This window comes from Hippoglossus stenolepis, chromosome 14 (genome assembly GCF_022539355.2).
Source record: "Hippoglossus stenolepis isolate QCI-W04-F060 chromosome 14, HSTE1.2, whole genome shotgun sequence".
NCBI lineage: Eukaryota > Metazoa > Chordata > Actinopteri > Pleuronectiformes > Pleuronectidae > Hippoglossus > Hippoglossus stenolepis.
This window is the reverse complement of record NC_061496.1, coordinates 22,430,382-22,456,467: the sequence shown is the minus strand read 5'-3', so window position 1 is coordinate 22,456,467 and position 26,086 is coordinate 22,430,382. Positions and strand designations below refer to the sequence as shown.

General features: G+C 39.8%; 1 protein-coding gene across 2 annotated transcripts in view; it reads left to right on the top strand.

Annotated features, from left to right (window-relative positions):
* The first annotated feature begins 3,639 nt into the window (after positions 1-3,639).
* prdm5 (PR domain containing 5) overlaps positions 3,640-26,086 on the top strand; it is a 34,179-nt gene continuing 11,732 nt past the window's right edge. For both annotated transcript variants that reach the window (XR_004698334.1, XM_035177308.2), the window contains exons 1-13: positions 3,640-3,881; positions 5,648-5,731; positions 6,326-6,448; positions 8,160-8,328; positions 8,472-8,649; positions 9,690-9,782; positions 9,910-10,031; positions 10,701-10,780; positions 13,825-13,909; positions 14,008-14,165; positions 14,734-14,827; positions 17,539-17,699; positions 20,665-20,758. Coding sequence is in view for 1 of the 2 variants with exons in the window: in XM_035177308.2 (XP_035033199.1) it covers positions 3,783-3,881; positions 5,648-5,731; positions 6,326-6,448; positions 8,160-8,328; positions 8,472-8,649; positions 9,690-9,782; positions 9,910-10,031; positions 10,701-10,780; positions 13,825-13,909; positions 14,008-14,165; positions 14,734-14,827; positions 17,539-17,699; positions 20,665-20,758 (1,540 nt within the window). In the remaining variant the exon portion in view is untranslated. The remainder of the gene's footprint in view (positions 3,882-5,647; positions 5,732-6,325; positions 6,449-8,159; positions 8,329-8,471; positions 8,650-9,689; positions 9,783-9,909; positions 10,032-10,700; positions 10,781-13,824; positions 13,910-14,007; positions 14,166-14,733; positions 14,828-17,538; positions 17,700-20,664; positions 20,759-26,086) is intronic.

Sequence of the window (26,086 nt, the reverse complement as noted above, 5' to 3'; positions counted from 1 at the left end):
AAACAAAGCCAAAATAAAACTGACACGCTGCTGATTAAAGAGCGAACACGTTTGCTGAAGAGGTGTTCGCAAGCAGAAAATACACAAACAGTCAGTGATTAGAGATGAGCTCATCTGGCTGGTGTAGGGGGTAAGTCAACAAATCAAGGTGAGTGGAGAATAAAATAATATATTGTAGATAATGGGATGTCTGCTTGTGGCCTGATAGTTTCAGAAAAATATAAACAGAAGATGTTTTCTTTAGTGCAGTTGAAACCACAGCTAAAAAAAGTCATCTGGTTTCACTTTAGATACTTTTATTCTGAAATTTGATGGTTTCCCCTCAGAACGATCCAGGAGGTTTAGTTTTTACATTATACATTACATTATATTACAACATAAGACAAGAGATAAGATCAACATTTATTGATCCCTTTATATTTATTAGTATTAGTAATAGTATAGGTATTAATTTTGGTATTGGTATTGGTATTGGTATTAGTATTAGTATAAGTGTTGGTTTTGGTATTGGTAGTAGTATTCATTTTGGCGTTATTGTTGGTTTAAATATTAGTATGGGAGTGTTTACTCTGTCCACTTGTACCACAATAAACAGTATGTCTACAGAAATAACACAGCTCTTTGTGAAATGTATTGAATTATGTAACAAACATGGTACCTAGCATCATTCGTGGGAAGGGTATGTGTTCATCTTCTACTACCTGGTTTGTTTTTACTTGCTCATAGTTCTGCCTTGGCGGTTTGGCTCAGATGGATGTGAAGCAGCCGTCTTCACATCAGAAGGACCATCTGTTCCAGCAGCCCTTGATTGTGGTAAATTGTGGCTTCTGGCCTGCTGAGCTGACAGTTTCAAGCTAAAAGGGTCAGTCAGACCTCTGCTCTACTGCTTGTTGGTACAGTGTGGTTTCAAGAGATAAATTCCAGCCAAAATACACAGTATTCTGAGGTTTTTTGAGGTTAATGGTGAAGGAGGAAAATGATGGTGAGTGTTTTTTCAGATCAATGTGAACTGCGTGTGTTATCAGTGTAGAATAATGTTGCCTCTGCAAGATTTTACTGTGCAATAGGCAGGAAGTATTAATGGATCTGTTGGCACATCCATTTTCATTCATCAGTGGATTAGAACTGCCAGATAGCCTTATAAATGTATTCCTCATATGCCAAATGGAGTAACTTTCCCCCAAAAATGTAATAAATATACATTTTATATGATGTAATATAAAAAGTCACATGTTTTTGGCAATAACCATGTCCCCACCTTTGATGTTCTGTTGAGGAATTGTATGTATAAGTTTATGTTATGATTAACTGACCCTTAGCTGAGAAAACACTAACTCATCTCATTGGAACAAAAGTATGCATGCATTTTTAATCCCTGCGGACTTGGAAAATGTGATGACTGTATTTCTATATTTTAGTTCTGTATTGTGTCATGTTTTTATTTTCTCTTTTTTATACTAATGAACCTATGAGTCTGAAATAAAGTGAAACTCTGTGGAGAAACTAGTACAACTGCGAGCTTTACTACTCCACCACAGAAAAGATAACTTTTCGTTATAAACTTCAGACCAATCAGGGCGCAGCATTGCTTTTGCCTGCAGCATTGTTATTATTTTGCATATTATGTTTTTACTAGTTTGTTCACTCTCACAGGTCGTCATATTTTTTCTGCACATTTATTCGGCGAACTGAGCTTTCTGCCTTCTTAAGTATATGTTATTCATCTTGTCATTTTCTATGTTTTCTCTTTTTTAAACTGTGGAAAAAATATCATCATCATCTTTATCATATCATCATAAGATCCAGTGTATCTGTGTAAAGTTTTTACTGTTATTACCCCAAAGGTTGAGCTGTGATCACAGTGTATCTTTCATCCTGTGAGAGCAGTGAGTGAAACACTGGTGCTGGAGCATTGCTAGAGTTTGGACCAATCAGGACGCAGGAAGCTGTCATACATATTATGTTATTACTAGTTTGTTGACTCTCATAGGTAGTCATATTATTTCCAGCCTGTTTATTTTCTATTTTCTATTTTTGTGAACTTTAGAGCGGCTTTAAAGTGAGCACATTGGCGTATTCCTCCACCTGCACTGTATATTAATTATCTTATCATTGATCATCATTATATTAGTCAATATAGGATCCAGTGTTTGTGCGTACACAGTTTGTAGAGAATAGTTTTACATTATATCAAGATCCAGGGTGTGTATACAGTGTTTACTGCTATTATGCAGCTGTGATCTTGGTGTATCTTTGGTGCTGTGAATTGGGTCAGTCTACTGTGTATGGTGCATTGTATTAAATATACATATTAAGTTATTATTGGTTTCTTCACTCTTATAGGTAGTAATATTAATTTAAGATAAGAGAAGATGATCGTTTAGTAGTCACACAACAGGAAAATTTGCCATGTAGCAGTAAAGAGCACAGTCAAAAATAGACATCAACAAGTAAACATGCAGAACTTTTATATGTAAGGAATATAAAATGTACAAATAAAAATGTAAAAGAATCTATACAGTGTGAAAAATCTATACAGTGAAATGGACTGCACATAAGTCATTGAATTTGACAGACAGAATAAATAATGGTAAAATAAATATCATCATCATTATCATAGCATCATCTTAGTTAATATAAGATCCATTGTGTGTAAATAGTTTGTATAAAAGTTTTACATTATTGTCATATCATTATGTACATATAAGATCCAGTGGTGTATACAGTTATGACTTCAGTGTAGCTGTGATCAGTGCGTATCTTTGCTGTTTTATTGTGCAGTGAGAGCACAAACATTGTTTTTATTATACATAAGATTTCATCATTAGTTTGTTGACTCTTATATCTTGTCCTTCTTGGTAATACGTTAAATAAATATCATTATAACATTTTTATGTCAGTAAATATAAGAGTTTGTGTCTACAGGTATGATGACTACAGTGTGTCTTTGCTGCTGTGTTGCACAGTGAGAGCAGACAGGCACATTGTTTTTATGTCATCATTAGTTTGTTGAATCGTAGTTATATATTGTTCTTCATGGTAATACGTTAAATAAATGTATATAAAACTGTGTAAACAGTAATGATGACTACAGTGTGTCTTTACTGCTGTTTTGCACAGTGAGAGCAGCCTGTTACATTTTTTTTATGTCATCATTAGTTTGTTGAATCGTAGTTATATATTGTTCTTCGTGGTAATAAGTTAAATACATTTATAAATAATGTGTAAACAGTAATGATGACTACTGTGTTGTACAGTGAGAGCTGACAGTTAAATTGTTTTTATTATTATATCATCATTAGTTTGTTGACTCTCAGAGTTAATTATATCTTGTTCTTCATGGTAATAAGTTAAATAAATGTATATAAAACTGTGTAAACAGTAATGATGACTACTGTGTTGTACAGTGAGAGCCAACCGTTGCATTGTTTTATTATTATGTCATCAGTAGTTTGTTGACTCTTAGTTATATATTGTTCTTCGTGGTAATAAGTTAAATAAATGTATATAAAACTGTGTAAACAGTAATGATGACTACAGTGTTGCACAGTGAGAGCAGCCTGAGAAAAGGTTACTGTGTAGCCTCTGGTTACAAACTTTGGACCAATCAGGACGCAGCGTTGTCTTCCTGCAGCAGCAGCCACAGAAGTTCAACCTGGACCTTCAGCTCCGAGAGGAAACAAGAAATCTGCCGCTAATTCAAACTGACGATGCTTGTCCACTTCCGCTGACATATCTGACCTCATCCAGCCGACTGTCTGCGGAGGACGCGTCCCCGAGTAATGACAATGTTGGGCATGTATGTGCCAGACAGGTTTTCTCTGAAGTCGTCCAAGGTCCAGGATGGAATCGGTCTGTACACGGCGAGGCGAGTGAAAAAGGTTTGTTGTTTGCGGCCGAACAACTTTCTAAGCGACTGTGGGCGATGTGTGTGCGTCTTTAGGCTTTTAAACGCGCCGTAGTTGTGTTCGTTTTGTTGCTTTCACTCCTGTATAGACGCTGTCAGAGTGTGAGTCTCGCACAGAGGCTGCTCTGACGTGAAGTGCCACGTAGCTACACAACTCCAGTGGTTTCTCTCGGTCTCTGCGCAACTGTGTGTTCAAGGGGAGGGTCGCGCGCCTGTCTCGTGAACACATCCACTACATGACGGTTTTGCTTAAAGCTTTAAACTTTTTTTTACAACATTTTCAAAGTGAAGACATTGTTCCTGGTGTCCTGTGAGAGACATGGAGGAGTCCTGTGAGGCAGGGGACGTGTAGCAGGAGATGAATGGGTTCATGTGTCAGTGACTGAGGAGGAGGGGGTGTTCACAGGAGGATGCTGTCATTTTAATCCACTGGACTACAACATGATGGACATGAATGTAACATTATGACCCCGCCCCCCCTTCCCCCCTGCATGTTTGCCCCTCATTGGACAGTCAAAAGGGAAAATGTCCTTTGTATCAAAGAGCCGGCCTGTCCACAAACCATCCAACATTTATGCTACTAGTACAGCGCCCGCTCTAAACCTGCCTGTTAGATGGCAACAAGTCGGTGGACCGAACAAAGATGAAGAAGAAGAAGAAATATAGTGGGTGGAGGTCACGCACCTTCACGATGGTTGCCAACCGCCAATAAACTGAACAAAGAAGAAGAACCTGCCTGTTCTCTTGTCCTGTGTTAAAGCTCTGCAGCTACTTCAGAATTATCCCTTGTCATTAGTGAGTCCTCCTCAAAGAGTTCTTCAATATACTGTCACTTTTTATTGTTTATGTGCTGGACGTTGTGTGCAGAGCTTTTTATAAACAGTCTATGGTGCAGAGTGAAGTTAGAAAACTTTGGGTTCATCCTACCTGGTTTATCAGCCGTGAAGATTTTAAAGTCAATGTTTTTCATAAAACGAAACTGAATTTGCTTTGTGCGGCTGTGTCCGAGGGGATAGAGCGGTCGTCCTCTAAGCAGCAGGTCGGCGGTTCGATCCCAGTCTTCCCCATCTGAATGCCGAGGTGTCCTTGGTGCAAGATACTGAACCCCCTGAACTGCCCCTCTAGAAAACGTGCTTTCCATAGATACACTGTATACTACAGAACTGCACTTTATAAATACAGACTATTTTCTGTTCATGTGTGTGATTTATATATACGTTTGAATGATTTAGAGAGCTGGTGTTCTTTTTTGATTCATTGCATGTCGGCTATTTCAGAGGTCTGTTAAACAATCAAAACCATGTTCAAACCCAAATTCACAACTTTTCAAAGTAAAAGCTCCGTAATACAGCTCAGTACAAATCATTGCAGCAACAACACCAACTGTGTGCTTTTACTTTGAAGACAAATTGCCAAACAGGAAGTGATAATGTTGTTGCCATGCCAGAGATCTGCACCCCATTATTGTTTATGTAAAAGGTAGCAAGTGTCCAAATTGCACCAAACTTGGTTAAGCACTTCTCTTGGCATTAACAATAGAAATTCCAGGAGGTAAGTCGATGAGAAGAATGGTTCGCGAGTAATGTGTTTCACATACAAACAGACAGACCAAGAGACAGATGGTTGTGGAATTAGTAGGTGTATGATTATCATGGTTTGGCATGTCCTCTATTAATGTTTTAATACCATTAATTTTGGTTGCCAGTTTGTGTTACTCTGTTCCCTCTGTTTGTCTTTAAGGGAGAAAAGTTTGGCCCCTTTGCTGGTGAGAAGAAGCTGCCCAGTGAGCTGGATGAAAGCTCGGACACCAGGCTGATGTGGGAGGTGAATGCACACACATCTTGCCTTCTTCCTACAGCACTGCACACATATGAAGGTTTCAGGTGTAAAAGTATCAGTGGTTAAAACAAATGTATATCCATTTTTCTTTGTCGGGCTATGACTTTATATTTACATCATTCTCATTACGACACCAACCTCATACACATAAGAGCTGTATGAATTCCTGTATGATGTTAATTAACAGAGTCAGTGCCTCCTTGCATCGTGTGTTTATCAAAGCGCATCCTTTAGCATAGGACAGCTGTGATAAAAGACTGCTTGCATGTGTGTACAAACAGTCTAAACTCTCCATTTTTCTGTGATAAAGACAACAAATAAGTATGTTCAGATCATTCTGCCATACTGATTTAAACTGATTTGTCTCATGTGAAGCCCCTGATGGTAACCACTCAAACAAATGCTGTGATGTAGTTATCTGTAGCTGCCACATTGTGAGGTGCAGACACGATAAGGTGTTTATATGTAAGGCCAAACACTCTTTGATTGTTAGAAGACAAAGCATGAAAGCAACAAGAGAAGAAGTATCAATTGTTTACTTCTAACAACTCACACGGTCATTTATTTTTTTCTTCTCAGGTCCGTGGCAGTAAAGGAGATGTTCTGTATATCCTGGATGCCAGTAATCCACGCCATGCCAACTGGCTGCGGTTTGTCCATCAGGCACCTTCGCAAGAGCAGAAGAACTTGGCAGCTATACAGGTATGTTTCTCTCAGTGGACAACTAATCCTTCGCTGACATATTTGACAGGAAATACACATTTGTGGACAAGGTAATGTTTTTTTCCCCCAAATATGGCTGTAAATAGACCTCCAAGAGAAATATTTTGCACTTATATATACAAAATTAGTAGGTAAACGCAGGTTTTCTAAATGTGGCTAAACCCACAAATAATTCCGTACCTATTGCCAGTAGAGGAGTTTCATGTTCGACGTCACAAATGCGGCACAAACTGAGAAGCTCTTTCCGCTTGTGCCAGTGTTGCATCTTGCACAATACAAAGAAAACATTGCTGTTGCATGTGGTTCCCATGGTGTAATAAACAATAAATACACAAATGCTCTTGACTATTTACGCACCAACGCCCGTAAGTTCAATCGGGCATTTCAGACAAAAGCCAGATGTTAGTGGGCGTTATTGGGTCTTTTGACCAGTGGAGAAGGGGCTTAAAACAGATCAAATATGCTGTTAGTTACTTTTTTCCATGTCAAACTGAACAGGTTATGAAATCTTTGAAAACCTTTATTATATTCTTTTGTTATTGTTGTTATTGTATTATTGCGATAATTATTGATTTGTTCTGTAAGACATCCCAGACAACCACCAGAGTTTAGTATTACAGATTACAGAAATATGAAATAGACACAAATAACACAAATGTGTAAAAATACAAACTAAACTTAACCATGTCACCTTCAAGTCTTTTTGAAGCCAGATAATGTATGTGAACTATTTTGTAAATTAGTATATATTGCATGTAAAATTGGATAAGGAGAGAAACGTATATGTCTTTCTGGTTTGTGTTATCAGCATTTGTATTTAGCTTTTAGGAGGCAAACGTTTATTGAGATTTTGCCGAATGTTTTTCTTAATGGTTAAAACAAATGTCTACCTTTTGTTAATCCATAAGTGAATGCAGGCCCTAGATTTAGATTCTTATTTTCAATAAATTATTTTCAACAACACTTAAATAATTTTATTGGCAAATAGTGCCTCAACAACAGTAGCCAGGCCTATGAATACCAGAAAATCTCAAAGAATTTGACACAACAAATCTTCTTAAAGCAACCTAACTCTAACCTCTCTGCACTGGATCTGGGTAATTTCACCTCTTGCACTCCTGTGCACAGATGAAAAAAGATTGTTCTTTCTTGGCAGAAGAAAAATAGAGGTGGAATGAAGAGAAGATGAGAATTTCAGGTCTTAGGGCCAACTTCCTTCCATTAATACTCGAATGCCCAAAGTGATTGGTCGTTTAAAGGTCATCCATGTGTGTTAAAGCTCTGTGTTCCATCAACACTGACATTTATTGTGTAGCTTTCCTCTTCTTAATCATTATTTATGTATATTTAGAATCCCATACTTAAAACAAAATGACGCTTTGATTTTATTAGCATGACCTGTGAGGACAGGGAAGTTAATGACAACATTTTTAAGGGTTTGAGGTTTTGACCTGTGGCCTCAATGAGGCCATAACAGAATCTTTTCTTGGTATAATGAGTTCAGCCTTCAGTCAGTCTTAATAGTTCCCCATTGTGCATTTCCATAAATGGTTATAGCTGTATTTTAGCAAGAGTGCTTTTCTCATTATCTGCATTCTTCTAAAATTTGTAAGGTGCAGTCTTGCCAATGCTCCATTGCATCGTTAGTGTTGTGTGATTGCTCAATGATTGCTATGATGTTATCTTTTAGGATGGAGAAAACATCTTCTACCTGGCAGTGGATGACATTGAAACAGACACAGAGCTCCTTATAGGCTACCTGGACAGTGATATGGAGGAAGAGGAGGAGGAAGAAGAGGAGGAGTTAATCAAAGATGATGATGAGAACAGTAAAGACTCCAAGCATCTTGTTGAAATGGGTACAGTGAACCTGTATTTCCTCATTTCCATGTAATCATAATAGTATAATTTATGATTGATACATCAAAATATCCCACAGAAATATATAGATTCATCTTGTGAATCTTTACCTGCTCGTTGTGCATGTACCACATTTCTACAGAGCTAGTCATAAAGAAGGAGGACCACCCCTGCTTGCTGTGTGAGAGCAGTTTTCCCAGTGAGGAGATTCTGGCCGCCCACCTCCAGAGTCTGCACCAGAGGCCCAGCACGGAGGAGAAGGAGTTCAAATGCAGAAACTGTGGCAAGAAGTTCCCCGTCAAGCAGGCTCTTCAGCGCCAGTGGGTTCACTGTTCCATTACTTAACAGCTGTTTTATCTTTAATTTGTGCTCTTCAAGCACGGCATCTCAAGTCATTAAGAAACCTGAAAAAGAAGTAAATCAAATTAGTGCAAGGATCTAATGTAGGTCTTAGAGTATGAGTTAGTTTTGAAGGGTTCAGATACAGAAAACTTAATTAATTATCAATTAATTAGTCCCATTCATTTATTTGACTCTGACACAAAACTAATGCATATATTTGTTCAGAATGAATACTTTGGGGAAATACCCTTTCTTGTTGATAATTAGATGAAAAGATTGATCCCCCACTTATATCGGTGTGTTGATTACGAGGTTGGAGGCAGTTAGCTTAGCTTATTATACTGATAGGGGGACTGCTAGAGTAGCTTGGTGGTTAGCATATCCAACCAATAAACACATTATATCTTGTTTTTTCCCCTTTTACTGGTGGAGACTCAATGGATTAAAGGTGCTATATATACGTTTTTGCTATTGTTACATAGTCATTGTTAGCAATAACAGCTGATTACTATCCGGACTAGAATAAACCTTGTGAGTTCAACATGAATCTTTATTTAATTCCCGTCAAGAACTGTCTCCAGCGATGGAGAGCAACGCCAATTTTAACTCTTTTGCTTAATTCTCTATCACTTCTTTAGTTCTACTTAAGTTAGCATGCTAACCAGTTAGCCTACTCCCTGAAAAAAATACTTTTAGGACAGCAGAGAAAACTTGCATAAAGCACCTTTAAATAGATGACATGTAAACTAGTTACAATTATAGGTGCTGGGCATGTGGAAAGCAGCTGTTTCCCTCTGTTTCCAGTCTTTATGCTAAGCTAAGCTAAGCAGCTGCTGGCTGTAGCTTTATTTTTACAGAACTGTACCGATCTTTTCAGCTCATGAAAATGAATTGATTTTAAAAACAGTGCCTGCTCTTAACTTGAATATTTTTTTACTCTAACTTAATTAGTGTCAATCAGCCTGTGTTTCATTTCCTACTTGTTATCTAATATGTTTTATTTAAAATCTTTCCTCAGTGTTTTGCATTGTTCAGAGTCTCTGGATCCATCAGGCGACTCTAAAGCTCATCAGTGCTCCTTGTGTCACAACACGTTCAGCTCAGAATCAAGGTAAAATATATTATCAAATGGGAATTTATACATAAAACGCACATTTTAACATGTACAAACTACATATTCTGTTACTCATAAAGCTCTCTTTTCCTCTTTCTACTTCCTCTGTTTCCTATGTATACAGTTATGAACAGCATAAGGAAGCCTGTAAAGGAGATGCCAGGTTCATCTGTAAAGCCGAGAGCTGCGGTAAAAGATTCAAGAGCAAGGACGCCCTGAAGAAACATAAAGGAAATGTTCACACAGGTTGGCATCTGATCCTTGCCCTGTTTGATTTTCCTTTCCTCTTTCTACCCACATATTCAAATGTGTTGCCTTTTCCTTTTTTTTGCAACACATCGTCTAATGATGTTAATTGTCCATTAGCAGCCTCAGCACTCAAGGAGCGGCAGTAACAGCACTTGACCTTGATCATTTAAAATTTCTGCAATATTGAGACACATTTCTAATTACTCGTGCTCCATAATTGCTGACCTGTGTGATCTGGGGCTGCTCACTCTTTCAGATAATTGGACTTCCATAGCTATTTATGATGGGATGTAGGGCAGCGGGGGAATGAAGCATCAACCCGAGATTAAGACTTTTATCTCCGAGGCTGACGGAGTCAAGATCTGGGCCTTTATGTTTTACCAGTGTGGTTAGAACAAGCAGTGTTTGAGTGTGTGTGTGTGGGTGGGTGAGGTGGAAGTGGCTCAGGCGTGACAGATGTGGGTCATGTGATTCAGACGGGCCTAATGGAAGGGTCCCAAATATTGTGGGATCAATGGGTCTATGAGGAGACATTTTTGTCCAGTGAGACTTTGTAATATTTTTCTGTTGCTCTGCGATGATTGTCATGTTGTCATGATTGTCCATTTGATGTCAGTCCCGAAGTAAAGTCTTGGTAATTTGCAACTATTTCTATTTCTTTTACAGGCAGTGCACGACGGAAACTCACATGCACCATATGCAACAGGAAATGCTCGTCCTCTCTGAACCTACAAGAACATAGAAAGGTGAGAATCGGCAATGAGCACTTTTCAGCTCCAATTATCGCTCCTAAATACTTTGCATGGGATCGGAGAGGCTTTACTCAGCTTAGGCAGTTTAGTATGATCTATTTTTACAGTGAAGCGTCTTTATTGCTGTTGAAGTGGAACCCATCACTCTCCACTGTTTCTATAACCTAGACTTACCTTTTAATCGCTCTGAGTTCACTTTGTACAGCTATTCCCGCTCTGTGTGAGGGTGTCTTAATGATCAAGTTGTTACAAATTCATTCTGGGTGACACAGAGCAGAGGGTTGGTTTCTTTTTTCACAAGCTCATCCTGCAGGTCCTGTGAAATTTAAGAGGCTCTATTGGCAGATAATATAGTTTAAGCCTTGGCATCGGGATTCTCCCTCTCTCTGACGGATTACAGATTTGAAAGCAGCTGCTTAAAAAGTACTTAAAAACGTTTTCATACAAATACTTATTTGTTTTAGTATTGTGTATTAACAGTAACAGCCTCTGTTCAATTCAGGAAAGCTTTTACATTTGATGTTGTAGACAATTCTCAGGGGCTAGTTCCTGTTCCAGGTTACACTCCTTTGTTGCACACAAAGTAGGCCAATTTTTATTGCATTTAAAGATTCAATTTCATTTAAATTATGGTTTTTAAAAAATGTTGTAACCTAGCTAGCGTGTGGAAGTGGGGATTCAGATTGAAAAAAGGTTGTGTTGGTGGGGGCGCATTGTTTTACGGTACCAGAGAGATAATGAAATACAATCAGGACGTCCTGTTGTAACAGATTGTGTTTAAGTGCTTATCAGATGCCAAAACACTGCAGAACAGTTTGCAGCACTCACAGACTCAGTTTTACAACTCTGGAAAATGATCAGATCTCCCACTCACTTCTGTTAAAGCCCAGAAGGCTGACAAATTCAAACATGCGTTTCCTGTTTCGCTGCAGTCCACAGATGGCTTCAGTGGATTCTCAGGTCAGAGATGTTCAGCTTGGACTGAGTGGATTTGGCTTTTAGAAGGAGTACATGCACTATGCCTGTGTGTTTGATCTATTGATTTATCATATATTATCACCAACAGACTATTAATTGTCACATCACTCTCATACTCTGCCTTCTGTGATCATGATGATCATGATTAATGTTTTCTTATGTGTGACCTCACACCCAGTGCAGTGCCTTTCTGGATGATTTAATGGTGCGTTGAAGAAAAAGTAGAGTAAGCGTAATTTCTATGACGAGATTCTGCCTGTGAATATTCTGAATCTGTAGGCAAGGTACAAGATGTTGGGGCCGGAAGTCTTCTGGTTTCTGTTTCTAGTTTGACCACTCACGCTTGAGCAGGCCTTGGTTGCCTGCAGGTAAACAGTCCATGTGGAGAGCAAAAGAGGCAGAACACATTGATCGCCATGCAACAGCTTTCATTTTTTTTTCATTTATCTGCATTCATATGCACATAGCCGTTAATAGAGATGAACCAAAATGTCGTCTGGAACCAAAACACTTACAAAAAGTACAGCTGTTTTTGTTTTGCGTCGGGAAATGTTTGATTCGTGTGATAAACGAATGACTGTAAACAGTGTACGGCTAGTGGAAATTGGAGTCTCCGCTGTCTACACAGGAAACCCCAAAATATCGGGCTTCACCCCCAGAGGCTAATTTGACGTTAGATATGACGACGGACTCCGAACTTGGTAATAACTCTTTTACCGAACAACCTTGCATGTACACCCCCACTGCAGCAAAGGACTGGCTCCATTCAAATGAATAAGAGAGCTGTGTCTTGTCGTGCAGAGCCACTGTTGGTATTATTGCAGCCTAAGACTGTTGTCGAAAAGGCCAAGACAGAAAGTCACATTTTGCTTCCACTAGTGCTCTGAAACTGTTTTAACATTTCCCCCTGACCAATCTGTGCTTGTTGAAGCTATTGATATTAGAATAACGTCAAAACAAAAGTGTTATGAGGTTCAAAAAACAAGATTCTCTCTCATCTCTATTTTGTTTCTTAGTCTTATGAGATCACTTTGGTTTGTGCACTGATCATTTGCAGTGTTAAACAGTTACTTCTTTCAAGTTTACTTTCAGGTGTTCTTCACTCTAGGTCAGCACAACACTTTATATTATGTCAGGCATTGGATTAATAAACAGGTTGTCTCCAACACCTTCTCTCATTGGTTGTCATTCATTAACTTAAATTCTTCATTTATTATCCCTGTTGGTAATTGTGACTTTTAATTTCCCCCTGCCCACATCTATCACCCAGATTAATGAACAGGCATTAATCCCCATCCTCTTATTTATCATCAAACTGTTCAGCACTTAAAGTCACCTGGAAGTTGACATAGTTCTGCATTTCTCCAGGGTGTTTTAAAAAAGGAATAGTGTGTAGAGTTCCTGTGTGGCCTCCTCATGTGTGCATGTGCCAGTTTCTCTATTATGTGGCTAATGATAGCAGGAATCTCATTCTATTGTCTGAACTTTTATCTTTTATAGAGAGAGAGATCAGCAAGTCAAAACATGTTTCCATTAATGTAGGCCAGTGTTTCATGACATTTTGAGGAATTGAGTCCAACTCAAACAAAGTGTTATTATAAACGTGACACATTTTGGTCCAAAACAATCTGGTGTGTTCTAATAGCTTTATAGCTTCAATCAAAAACGCTGGGGCATTAAGTATTATTCTTGCCAAAGAGTCGTCCAACTTTCCATAATGACACATTAGTTCCAAAGCAGCTTAAAACTGCCATTATCATCTTTTAGCTGAACAAGCTTTGCAGTAGCAGCCGTGACAAGAGGAGCTGCTTTGCATTAGCATATGCTATTGTAGCTGGGCGCCGGGGAGTGATTGAATGTGAAATGATGGGAGTTACACTCTACAGCAGAAAAAGAATTGAAACTTCTCAACACTTTTGTGTCTCTAGACATCGGTCTAATGAAAAGAGACAAGATTTTGTGTCAGTTGACCAACGCAGACTCTGATCCTCCTACAGGCAAGTTTTTGAAATGATCAGCAAGACAGAAACTGCTAACTCCTGTTTGCTCTTTTGTCACAGGTACATGAAATATTTGACTGCCATGCGTGTGATAAAAAGTTCATCTCTACAAATCAGCTGAAGCGCCACATGATCACACACTCAGGTAGGAAAATGCTCCATCGAAAACATCACACTCATGTACACAATGCATTATGACTCTGTTCACCAGACTGCATCTCTTTTCATTGTTTGGCTGGTTAGAGAAGCGACCGTATACCTGTGAGATCTGCAGTCGCTCGTTCAAGCGTCTGGATCAGGTGACGGCTCATAAGATCATCCACAGCGAGGACAAACCGTACAAATGTAAGCTGTGCGGGAAGGAGTTTGCTCACCGCAACGTCTACAAGAATCATAAGAAGGTGATCAAATAATAATCCACTAGTGAGCTAATTGATACTGTAAACAGGTTTTTTACCAATGTGGTAAGTATTTTCTTCATACCATTACATCCACCTGATTGTTGTTTGCTGCGAAGAGACATGGATTGAAAGACGGAGACACTTCAAAGCTCGATTTATTAGTGAGGCTGTAATCAATCAGGGTCTCGTTGGTGGCGGTTATCTGTGGGGTCTTTGGCCCTCTCCTCCCCGGAGGTTCTCCATGTTTACTTTTGGGATTGAGGTGCCACTCAGATAGATAGGTCGGGAAACAGAGGGCGGGGGAGCAGAAAAACAGAAGCACTTTGAACTTAAAGCCCCTTGAGCTGCTTTGTCCTCATCAAGTCAACAAACTAAATTGGCTATGGAGCCTTATTCATGATCCGCTCACATCAATTCAAGAAACCTCATCAATGTCCACAGTGAGGCAGGAAGTATGTACACATTACACGCACACACACACACACACACACACACACACACACACACACACACACACACACACACACACACACACACACACACTGATGCTGCTCTGCTCTCTCTGCAGACCCACTCCGAGGAGAGGCCCTTTCAGTGTGAGGAGTGCAAAGCTCTGTTCCGCACCCCCTTCTCTCTGCAGCGTCACCTACTCATCCACAATAGTAAGTATGACTCTAAGGCTACATCTGTACTTTACTTTTGGCTCTGAATCATTTTTAATCCCCATCCAAACTAACACGCCTGTAAATATCACATGACCACTCATGTACGCTGGGCATGTGCTTGCAAGTGTACACAAGAAGCATTTGGTTGTTAGTTACGTCTCGACTGAAAACACCCAATCAGCAAGCGGTTATGATTGTCTACGACTCCACGTCATCGTTCCTAAACATCTCTGTTTCTGCGCATCCAGACTTAAAGGCAGCCCTGGACCCTGGTCAAACTAAAACGTTTCCAAACTTAGCAGCTCGAAAACTCCAGAGTAGTGTGGATGCCAGACGTATCTGTTGCAGAGTTAATGCGTTTTTTCAAAACAATATGTAGTTGTATGGAAGCAGCCTGGGTCCATGTATGTGTTCTTGCAAACCTACCCACAATTAAGGCATATACACACACAAACAGTAAAGCAAAGCAGCAAACGATGAAGCAGCAATGGTAAATCATTTACTTTAATAGCTCCTTGACAGGAAATCAATTGGTCTATCTTTTGATAACTGACCACTTAGGAACACAGTAAAACAGCTGAAATTACATGAAATTAATTACATTTAAGTTATTCTCCCCCTGTACTTTGTTCATCTAGAATTATAACATCTTGATTTTGAAATAATAATTAAATATATAAATCCCTGTATCTGTACACTTATTTATTTTGAAATTAATTAATTTATTCATAAATTAATTAATTAATTAATTTGTACATTTATTAATCTCTGTATTTCTACATTTATTTTCCATAGGTTTTAATCCGTATGTTAATTAGGTAGGCGGGTTAAAGTTGAAGTCTAAATCCAGATTGGTTCTAGTGGTGGGACCATCACCACTACTTCTTTTTGTCCTTCATACTTGATATCTATAAGACGTGTCTATGACCATGACGTCTTCTTTAGGGGATAATAATGTACTATGTTTTTATTGGCCTTCAATTCATCCTTACCCTTTGGATATTTCCATCAACAATAAACATCATAAATCGATCAAACCTCTCACCAAGGAGACGTTACAGAGTGTTCAGGTTGTCAAGTCGTCCTGGGTGCTCTAGTCTGACAGAGAGTGTCTCCTTGGACAGTTGAGCTGCAGTCGAGCTCTGCAGCACTGGTCCTCAGATTGAGCCAGATAACAAAGAGATTGTACCGCTCAAGGCATTTCCTGCCGCTGTCTCAGGAGGCACGCCATATAATACCGGGACTTGTATTATGTATCAAGTTCTAGACAGTATGTGGGGCAGGAGGATCAAGTGTGTGATTTCACTGTACTGCAGGTGAGAAAATAGACATGCCATTGAATAAGTGTGTCTGTCTTTGTGAGTTAATGTTAGGGCAGCATGTTAACTCTCTAGTGATCCGCCCGCCGTGAGAAAATCCATCACAGCTGTCGAGGAATGTTCAGGTGAAATCAAATCAGAAGTCAGACGGCCTCGTGAAAGACCGTTTCGGAATTCTTATCCTCAATCACTCTTTTTTATTTGAGGATTGTTTGTGCATGTTCCAAGTCATGTTCCCCAAACTCTCAAAAATGTGTCCAAAATGATTATGACCTTATGAACGTCAAAGGTTTGTGAGATTTGGTCATCAGCCTCTGAGTAGCCATGAAGAGACAAATTGTCAATTCAAATGTTCATATTTAGGCATTATAATTATTTCTTCATCTCTTTTTCTTACTGTACATGACTTGTAGGACAGGACTAGACTGATCTTGAACTTTGTTCAAGAAAATTCAAAATACTAGAAAATTTATAAAATTAAAAAATTGCCTTAAATCACTCCTACATTGTACATACACTCCATGTATAAATAAATCTGTTGATATGTATGGTTCTTGCATGAGGCTCAGTGAATGCACAGCACATTTATGTAAGATTGAATGTCAGCTGGGGACGTCTAGCTGTTATAAGACCTTGAGAAAAATCCTGTCTCTGTGTGTGTGTTTAAAAAAAAAAACAGACTGAAGGCCTGTTCCAAGTGACAATGAAATCTTTATGTGAGGGCGTCATTGACATTAAATTATCATCAAGTGAATGTTTAGATTTGATTAAAAACACAATGGACCTCAGCTTTCACTGCTGTTACATTAATTGAGCTGACCATCATCGGCCTTGGTAACATGAGAGTGAGCACCAGCTTCGTCGCCACTCACTCCCACCAACATTCACACAGTCTGTCCCAACTACTCTGTGGAAATGGAATAATCTCCATATAATGGAAGCAACACTCTTCAACAATAGAGGCTGTTGTATGGAGGCAGAGAGCAGAGGCGTGAAGGAACATCAGGCTTCACTCTGTCCTAACTTACTGTCTGAGTACTGTCTGTCTGGTGTTTCAGTTCCTTTCAGGGCCATTATTAATAAAATAGGACATATTTTTGTCTGTGCACGCTAAACCTTACACACAGTTTATTGTAGAGAAGAAACATGGCAGGGATGTTTGCAGAAGTGTTCAGCTACAGATACACAACAACAGACGACTTTTGTTGACCAGACCTTTCTAAAGACCATTGTTCGGAGTCGCCTGGTGCAATGATTCATCCCTCTTTTTAGTTTTCCTGCCCACACAATCGCCCCCTTTGAAAATGGGTTCCCCTCTTGCTGTGCATGATGACTGTGTTTAGAGGCACAACAATGGATAACTGGAAATGGCTCTTGCTCTTGCTGCAGGTGAGAGGACATTCAAGTGTGACCAGTGCGATGCGACCTTCAAGAGGAAGGACACGCTCAACGTGCACATCCAGGTGGTACACGACGGCCACAAGAAGTATAAGTGCGACCTGTGCGAGAAGGCCTTTGTCACTCCGTCAGTCCTCAAGAGCCACAAAAAGGTGAAGGAAAATAACTTGGACCAGACGACCTCAATCATAGACAGAGATTGCACGTCTGCTCAGGCTGTCATTTTTCTCCTGAAAATGAGTTCAAGCTAAATTGTTGTTGTAGTCATTTGGAATGTAGACAGAACGATTGCAAAATAACCTTTGAAACTCTGCAGAAATTATCTTGATTCACAAAGTTATGTTGAAGTTCTGCATGTGACTTCAGATACTTATCAAGAGTATCAAGAGTTCTTCCTCTGCATTATTAGTTAAAGAAACATGTAATATGAACATTCCACTTAACTGCAGTATTTCCCATCATCAATCTTCTGCTCTAAAAGAGAAGAAATGACAGCCTGAATATCTACTTTTCTGACTTGTTTTCATTTTTTCATATTCAGTTGTATTCCTCGTCTCATGAAAGTGATGTAGCTAATATCTTGGATTGTCAAACCTGGTGGAGACATCCACCTTGACCGTTGCAGCACTTGAAGGTTTGCAAATCAATTCCTATGTTGATTAGAAATGGCAGTTAGTCCATTAGCTCCGCAGGATTTCAAAGCCCCAAACAGATCTCGCTGCACATTATGAGCCCCAAATCTGACAACGTCCGGTGTGGTTATGGATCAAGATTGAAACCAAACAGCTTCTTGGCACAGGCCAAAAGAAAAAGTTTCAGAACAGTAGGGCTGAAGACAGGCATGTTGAACCGTCTCTCTGCTTATGGGGTCTGGAGGCTGCTGAGAGATCTGGTCTTGATCAAAGTCAGATTGCAGAGGAGACGACAACTTGCTGGTTGTGTTAACATGTGCAGAGTAACCCTGCTTGTGGCCATACTGTTGTTGACGTCTTATTTAATGGACACAGTGATACTGTGCAACTGTCTGTGCTAACTTCACTTCAAATCAATCAGAAATAGACAATTATCAAAGCCCTTTCTGTTTGTGTTCATAAATCTCTCTGCACCGCGTGCGACTTTAATAAAATCAAAAACTTTTTAATACAGTATCATGAAAACCAGACTGATCCAACCAAGTCTTGTTATGTTATGTTAAAAATACTAAAGTGACATTCAATTATTTTATCAAACCAAAAGTTCAAAATACAAGGAAATCAACTTTATGGTGAATAATGACAAAGAAAAGCACCAAATTCTCACATTTTAAAAGCTGGAACCAGTGAAGGTTTGCTTTAAGAATCACTTAAACAATCGATTGATGCACAAAATACTGATTAATTTCAGATCCTCTTTTGAATAACCATGGCTTTTACTCAGGCAGATGTGGCCACTGAGCCTGCACGAGCAAATGGAAAGAACTCTCCGATTTTTTTACGGGGGTTCAAAAGAGTGCACTTATCTCCCCAGAACCAGGAAGTTTTATAAGAAAAAACTAAAAGAAGATTTCATTGTGGATGATGACGACCTTGAATGTCTTGCTAAATTTACACTTTTCTTCTATGGAATCATCTTCTTTCCTTTTCAAGCCAAAACAGAATCGATCTTTTATCTGTGTTTTTCATTATATCTGCATTGCGACAGCAGTTGCTTGTGTAAATGAAAGGTGTTGCTGCACATACAGTATCTGACCAGAACAGAGTTATTCACGGAGCACTCTTGTGTTACAGCAAATGCTTTCTCCTGCATGAGTTTAGATTTGTGTTATATGAGAGGGCGTGTGTTAGCATGTATGTGCATGCATTGTATGTTTTGCACATTGTACGAGATTCAGTCTCACCTCTGTCAGTGTTGAGCTAAAAGAATTCACAATGAGTGAAAATTACAGGATTTAACTAGTCACAGTCACACACTATATTTTAGCATAAAACTTTTTTATAATTACATACAAGTGCCAATACATTTCACTCATGATGATTTGAAACGTGATGTTCCCATATAAAATCGATAGCGTCCCCCCCTGCCTGTGTGTTTATGAAGGTAGGATACAAGCAGGGTTTTCTCTTTTGTACAAATAACTAATGAAACTCTGCTCCGTCTGAGACATATGTGCTCACATAAGTGGATTTTGTTTGTGCATGATTGCTTACTCTGTGTGTGTTTGTGTGTGTGTGTGTGTGTGTGTGTGTGTGTGTGTGTGTGTGTGTGTGTGTGTGTGTGTGTGTGTGTGTGTGTGTGTGTGTGTGGACGGAGCCTTTGTAACGAAACACCCGAGGTGTCAGAGGGACACAGGGGGGTGATGGAGGGAAGGACGGGGGCCCAGCGAGGAGGTGTTCCTGTATTGTTGTACTGCTGTTGAAACTGTCGCTCTGAGTTTGAGCCTTTCATACTCACGATTATTTTCGGGAATTTACAACGGGCCAGGAGGTGGAATTCAGACCGAACTTTTCAACAAGGAGAGAGAGAGGGAAATGGAAGAGAGAGGTGAGGGGGGGGGGGAAAGGTAGAGGAGTTAGTACACTTTCTCCACATGCTCCTCTCCCGTTTGCATATGAAGCCCAGAGCTCTGCACATGAGGGGATGTGTGCATGTGTGCACCCTGGCCTTTACTCCCCGGGGTTTTGGACCCTGGCAAACCTGCATCATCTGTGTTCTTTGATCGTGCCTCCAGGGCGGCTCAGCGGATCCACTGTCATGTCAACATGTGCATCTCCTTTTACCACTAATTTGTGGTGCATTATAGGGAGGATGAAATGTTGTTTATTCTTTACCCAACCAGAAAGTGCTGTTAAGAGAATGCACTAAATAGGGCATTTAAAGTGGAATGTAGATTCTGGAGCTGGAACAAAAAAGGAACCAAAATCTGATTACGTTTGTATGAATGGTTCTTTGAATAGACAGAATGATGAAGCTCAATTTTCCATTTCTGATTGACTTTCTGATGAGCACATGTCCTGACATGGAGTTCCAGCAATCATTGTCGATCACATTTTACTTTATAATGTAGGAAGTGAGGATGAATGTTACAAATGTTCTTCCTAACATCATCCATATGTCATTTTTTTCATTTCTCCTACCCAGACACACACGGGGGAGAAGGAGAAGATTTGCCCGTACTGTGGACAAAAGTTTGCCAGCAATGGCACGCTAAGGGTCCACATCCGTAGCCATACAGGTTAGTGGTCCCAATCAAATTGGGGTTAAATTATAAAAAATCAAATAGTTATTTCAATTATTGTCTTAAAAAGTATGTTTTGTTATGTTTTTACTTGCGCTGGTAAAAAGTACGACATTACTGTTGCCAGAAGTTGAAAGCAATGCACCAAAAAATGTCACCTTTAAAACAAAAGAAGAAGAATGTGTGTCTTAGCCTGGAATCCAGACCAATCAGGGGGCTCATATTTATTCGCTCTCACAGATGGGTCTGGCCCCTCCTCCCATTCAGACCGATTTCCATCTGTCCTGAAACTAGTCGGTCAAACCATTTATCTGAAATGGGGCGGGTTTGATAACGATGGCAGAGGAGCGGTTATGAAGCATTTTTATTAACAACCAAAGTGGATAACTGGAGGTCTGTTGAGTCACCCATGGCCACAGTGTTAATCGAAGGGGATGTGAAGGTTTTTTCTAAAAGAAGAGAAACAGCCGCTGCATGTTGTATTCTGTAATTCTATTATTTGAATCGAAAATAAGGGATTTGCGATACCAGGCTGTTTCCTCCAGCTTTGAGATTAGATGTTACTGAACAAACACGAGCCATGCAAAGATACATACAGAGACATACAGCCGTCAAAAATTACTGTGTCATACGCGTTAGAAAAATGAACAAAGATAAGGTGCAGTGCAAACTCACAACAACAGATACAGTTATTTAATAATTATCTACTAATTCCACAAATCTCTGTCTGTCTGTCTGTGGCTTGTATATCTCAAGAATAGTTTATGCAATCTTTGCTTCACACTTGCTATGTGTATTGTTAAGCGCTCAGTAGCAGCAGAAGCTGATACTCATCAACAGTGATGTTGTCAATCACGACAACTTTGCGTTCACGACAACGGCAACGACAGCTCATTCTCCAGTTCGGAGTTCAGGGTACTGAGTCGAGCTACACTGAACTTTGAATAAACAGGTGAACAGCTCTGTGTGCAGCAGCGGTTGTGCAGCTTCAGGGTTCTGTGGACTGAGTCCTGCAGCAGGTCTTTACTCGCCACGGCTCAATTACTGCAGGTCACTGTTACAGTTTCACTAAGGAAGCTGCAACCAGCATCACCACAGGCCAAACAAACAGATAGTTCCAAACAGGCAGGTTTAGGACAGGCACTGTAGAAATCACAAACGAGACACAAAACAGCTGAACATTCATTTAACGTGTGTCACTCACTTGAACACAGAAACATATTTGAAAATATAAAATGTACATTATACACTGTGCTCCCATTATTCATTTTTCTTTTATGTAAAAAAAATGTTTTAATGTCTGCTGATCAGCCTCATAAGCGCAGGCATCAGCCAATTATCTCAAAATGTCAGATATTGGCCCAATTATTTAACAACCGAATAAACCTATTAAGCAAAATGACCAACCTTTCCTTTAAAGCTTGATCAGTAGAGTGATGCTGAAACAAACCTACACCTCCTCCTCCTCTCCCACCTTCTCACTGACTTATCTCAAACGAACGGAGGAAGAACATTCTAACGTTTAATCCCAACATGTTGCAGCTCTACATCAACTACTCTTTGCACAGCCACAAAAATAGAGCTCTGAATGTTCATTAAACTGCCTTAAACTAGAAAGCTACACATTCCTGTGTGTTTCCTTACCAACAGACTGGTGCAGAGCCCTGGCACGGCCACACACACACTTCTTGGCCTCTAAACATGTTCAATCACTCTTTTCTTTCTCTCTGTCTCTCTGCCTGCTCTTAGTTGTCTCCTCGTTTCCCTCAGTCCCACTTCATCTCTCTTTTCTTGCCTTTTTCTCATTTGCGTTGTCTTCTCTCTTTGCCCTGGTGTTTTTTTTAGATTCACTGTCAGTTTCCTCTGGTGGTTTTCTGGCAACAGATACACGTGGTGATGTCCTAGTTGGAGCCATAGTATCAAAATGGCTGACTTGATGAACAAATCATTTACCCAATCATGCCTCAGTCAGCTTCATTAGTGCCCCACAGTTTAAATCATCAAATTAAAATCAGCTTCAGCTTAAATCATATTTTTAGCCTCTCAAACGTAGGTGTAGATTAGTGTGTCGAAATGTGTGTGTGTGCTTTTGGGCGATGGTTGGACAATGGTCCATTGAGGAGCCCACCACACTTTGTCAACAGCGTCCTGTGTGTCCATGTGTACACGAGATGTGTATATGTGTGTTTTCGTACATGTGTGTGTGTGAGGGACAAACCGACAGAAAGGGAGGACGTATAGCAGTGTGGGCCACGGCCCAGTCTGATTGTATTTATATAGAATAAACAAAAGAGAGGAATGCTGGGGGAGGGGTGGGAGCCGAGGGGACACCTCAAAGAAAGAAAGGAGCAAAGAGAGAAAAGACCACTCCAAGAAAGCATCCAGCCGGATGACCCTTGACCCTGACTGGCTGTAAATCTGTCCCCTCGTTCTATAGACTGGGCTTTTTTTGTTTTTGTGTTTTTGTGTGAGAGGAAAAAATAATCTTTGCTGAGCAGTGTGAGTCTTTCTCTGAGCGACAATCCTGACAAGACTCATCTTGTACTCAAACAGTGAAGAGTAATTTTGTGGGCACACAGATCTCGTTATGTAACTCATCTGTGGATGTGTAGAAGTCTCTGATCAATGTGGAGCTTGTGAATCATAAAATAATATGAGGAACAGGTTTGAGGACCAAAGGCCAGCAGCTGAGGTGAGGAGCTTTAAATGGACAGCTTCTCGAGATGGCAGACTGGAAGCTTGATCTTGTTGGTCTTCCTGCTTCACAGGAACAAGTCAGCATTGATTATTTACCTGCTAAACACAGGGGACGTTGTAAGAATTCCTTGGAGATTTTCTTCCCCGATCATCTTACCATTAAACACTGTGGGGCATTATGAGAGAAAAGGCCAAAGTGTGAAATTGATTAAAGAGAAAGCATCAACTTTAAGCAGCTGGGAATATATGTATATACTGTATATTTGGCTAGGATTTCTTTTCCAATTTAATTTCGTTACAACATCATGTTGAGCTTCAGCAAATTAGTTGTATGGCCTCAGAGGGAGGCGTCTTCTCCGAGAGCAGCCGTTATGAGTTCACTGTCGACCCATAAAATGTGAGCTGTCAAAAAACTTGGATGAGGATGTCGAAGACGTTGTGGAGCTCAGTAGTCATGATGGATGTTTCTATCATTTTCTAAATTGTTCTTTTTGGCCCCGTGATAGAGCAAATGTGTCCTCCTCCACATCAGAGCTCAATGAGAGCACTTTTTCCCACCCTGCCTGCCATGATGTGGTAAATAATCATAGTGGGGTCATGAGAGTTATTTGTGCCAAGGGAAATGTTGACAGAATCCAGTGCGTCCCTGTCATGCTGACATCATAGTACATGTCATGTTTGGGCACGATGAAAAGCGCAAGCCCACGAGCTAAGCTACAACAAATTGGTGTGGCATTTTAACCCTTAATGCTAATTTTGTGTTTACGTTACATACTGATTCAAGCCTCAACATTTAGACTTTTTCCACATGCTGACAAGGCACTGGGCCTCCAGTGTGTTTGCACATGTTCAGTTGTCAACAATGGGACATTTGTCATAAAGTTCTTCACAATAATTGCATAAGCAGGAGAGAAAAGCTGCAAATTTGGCAGGCAGAGCCAGAATAAAACAAAAAGCAGCAACAGCTGTCTGAGATGGGATTTATTCAAGACATCATGTGTTGAATTATCTGAGAAACACAGAAAGCAATAAATCTGAACAACTTGAAGACGACCTAAAAATATACACACTGTTGTATAGGGTCACTGTAGGAATAAATAAATATTTAAAAAACTGAATTTAGAGAGTCTGAGGTATATATACTTCTTGTCTCGATTATCGATCAAGTCCACAAAAAACTGAACAAAATTACCATCTGAATTTAAACACATTTCCAGAAATTCAGCAAAAGAAAATGTTGTGTTTCCGTCCACTACTGTGATATACATTTTTGGAGATGAGATGAACAGCTTGCTAGTGCAATTTCTTCACTTGGCTGTTATTTAATAATTACAGGAGAGGTCATAACTAAGTGTTACATTTATGTTTGGGTGTTGTTTACTTTTTTGCTTGATGGTCCACACCGATCTGATATTTTCACCTGCCTTTCTATTTAGTCTCAAATGGAGCAGAAGCTTCAATGGACATGGACGTTTACTGAATTTTTTTTCCATTACACTTACTGTCATCATTCTTTGATCAATACACCAACTTTTCAGCTTTCACTTTTGAGTCATGAACTATGGAGAATATCCGCACAATTGGTTCTGTATTTTCTCCGGCATTTGCCTTTTAGATACGAACAACGCAGCAGGAGTTTCTCTACATAGAAACCTCTGGAGGTTTCAGGTGAGGGGTGCTGCAGCATGCAGGACTTTACCTATAAATTCTGCTGCGGAGATTTCTTGTTTTTATTGACACACATCGGTGTTGGCCCTCATCACCAGCTTTTGGTAACATCTTCGTCTGCGTCTGCGTCTTCCACTTGGAGAGCGCTGCCTTTTCATTCTGAGAAATTTGTATGCTTTTAGTTTTTTTCATTTTCATATCTGTCACATGTTGAAAATGTCAACATGCCCACTTGCTTGTGCTGGATCCTGTGGAGGATCTCCTGCTGTGTTCTCAAATTGGGTCATTCATATATTATCCAGTTTTTACTAGGGAGCTGGCTTGAGAAACTCTAGAGAAAGTCTGGAGCCTCTCACTCTGACATTTGCATTCTGACATATAGCCCCTCCGGAGATTGTCCAAATATTATCCAGAGTTCAGTACATATCTGTCCCATTTTCTGGATCCTACATTTCCCATAATGTAACTCAATTATGTCTTTCAGCAAACCCTCCCTGCGAAATGAATGCCAATCTCTTTCAAACGTATTGCCCCCACTCTAATAATAAATCTGTGTAGTCACCAAGCTGAGATAATGTTTTAGTGTCCTCCTTTAGTGTACTGGTCAGAGAAGGCACAACAAAAGGAGCCCGACACCACTGACTACAAGTCTGTGTAGTAATGTAGATGCAGGCCTCAGAGAAGCAATGTGAGGAGAGGTTCTGTAAATAGATGTGAAGCTTTTTAACATCAGTAAATCATGGCCACATCAATGCTGAAACACAGTTTACAGGACAATCTAACTTAATCACTTAATCACTGAGTTTAATGACCATGCTGGCAAACCTAAAGTCAAGGTGCATTTTTTGTTGTGTACTTAACACTGAATTGTTTTACCTCATTTTGCCCTCTGGCACCGACCTTTGTCAAAACATGACTTTCAGTGAGACGATTATTGATAATCGGTTCATAATAATCCCT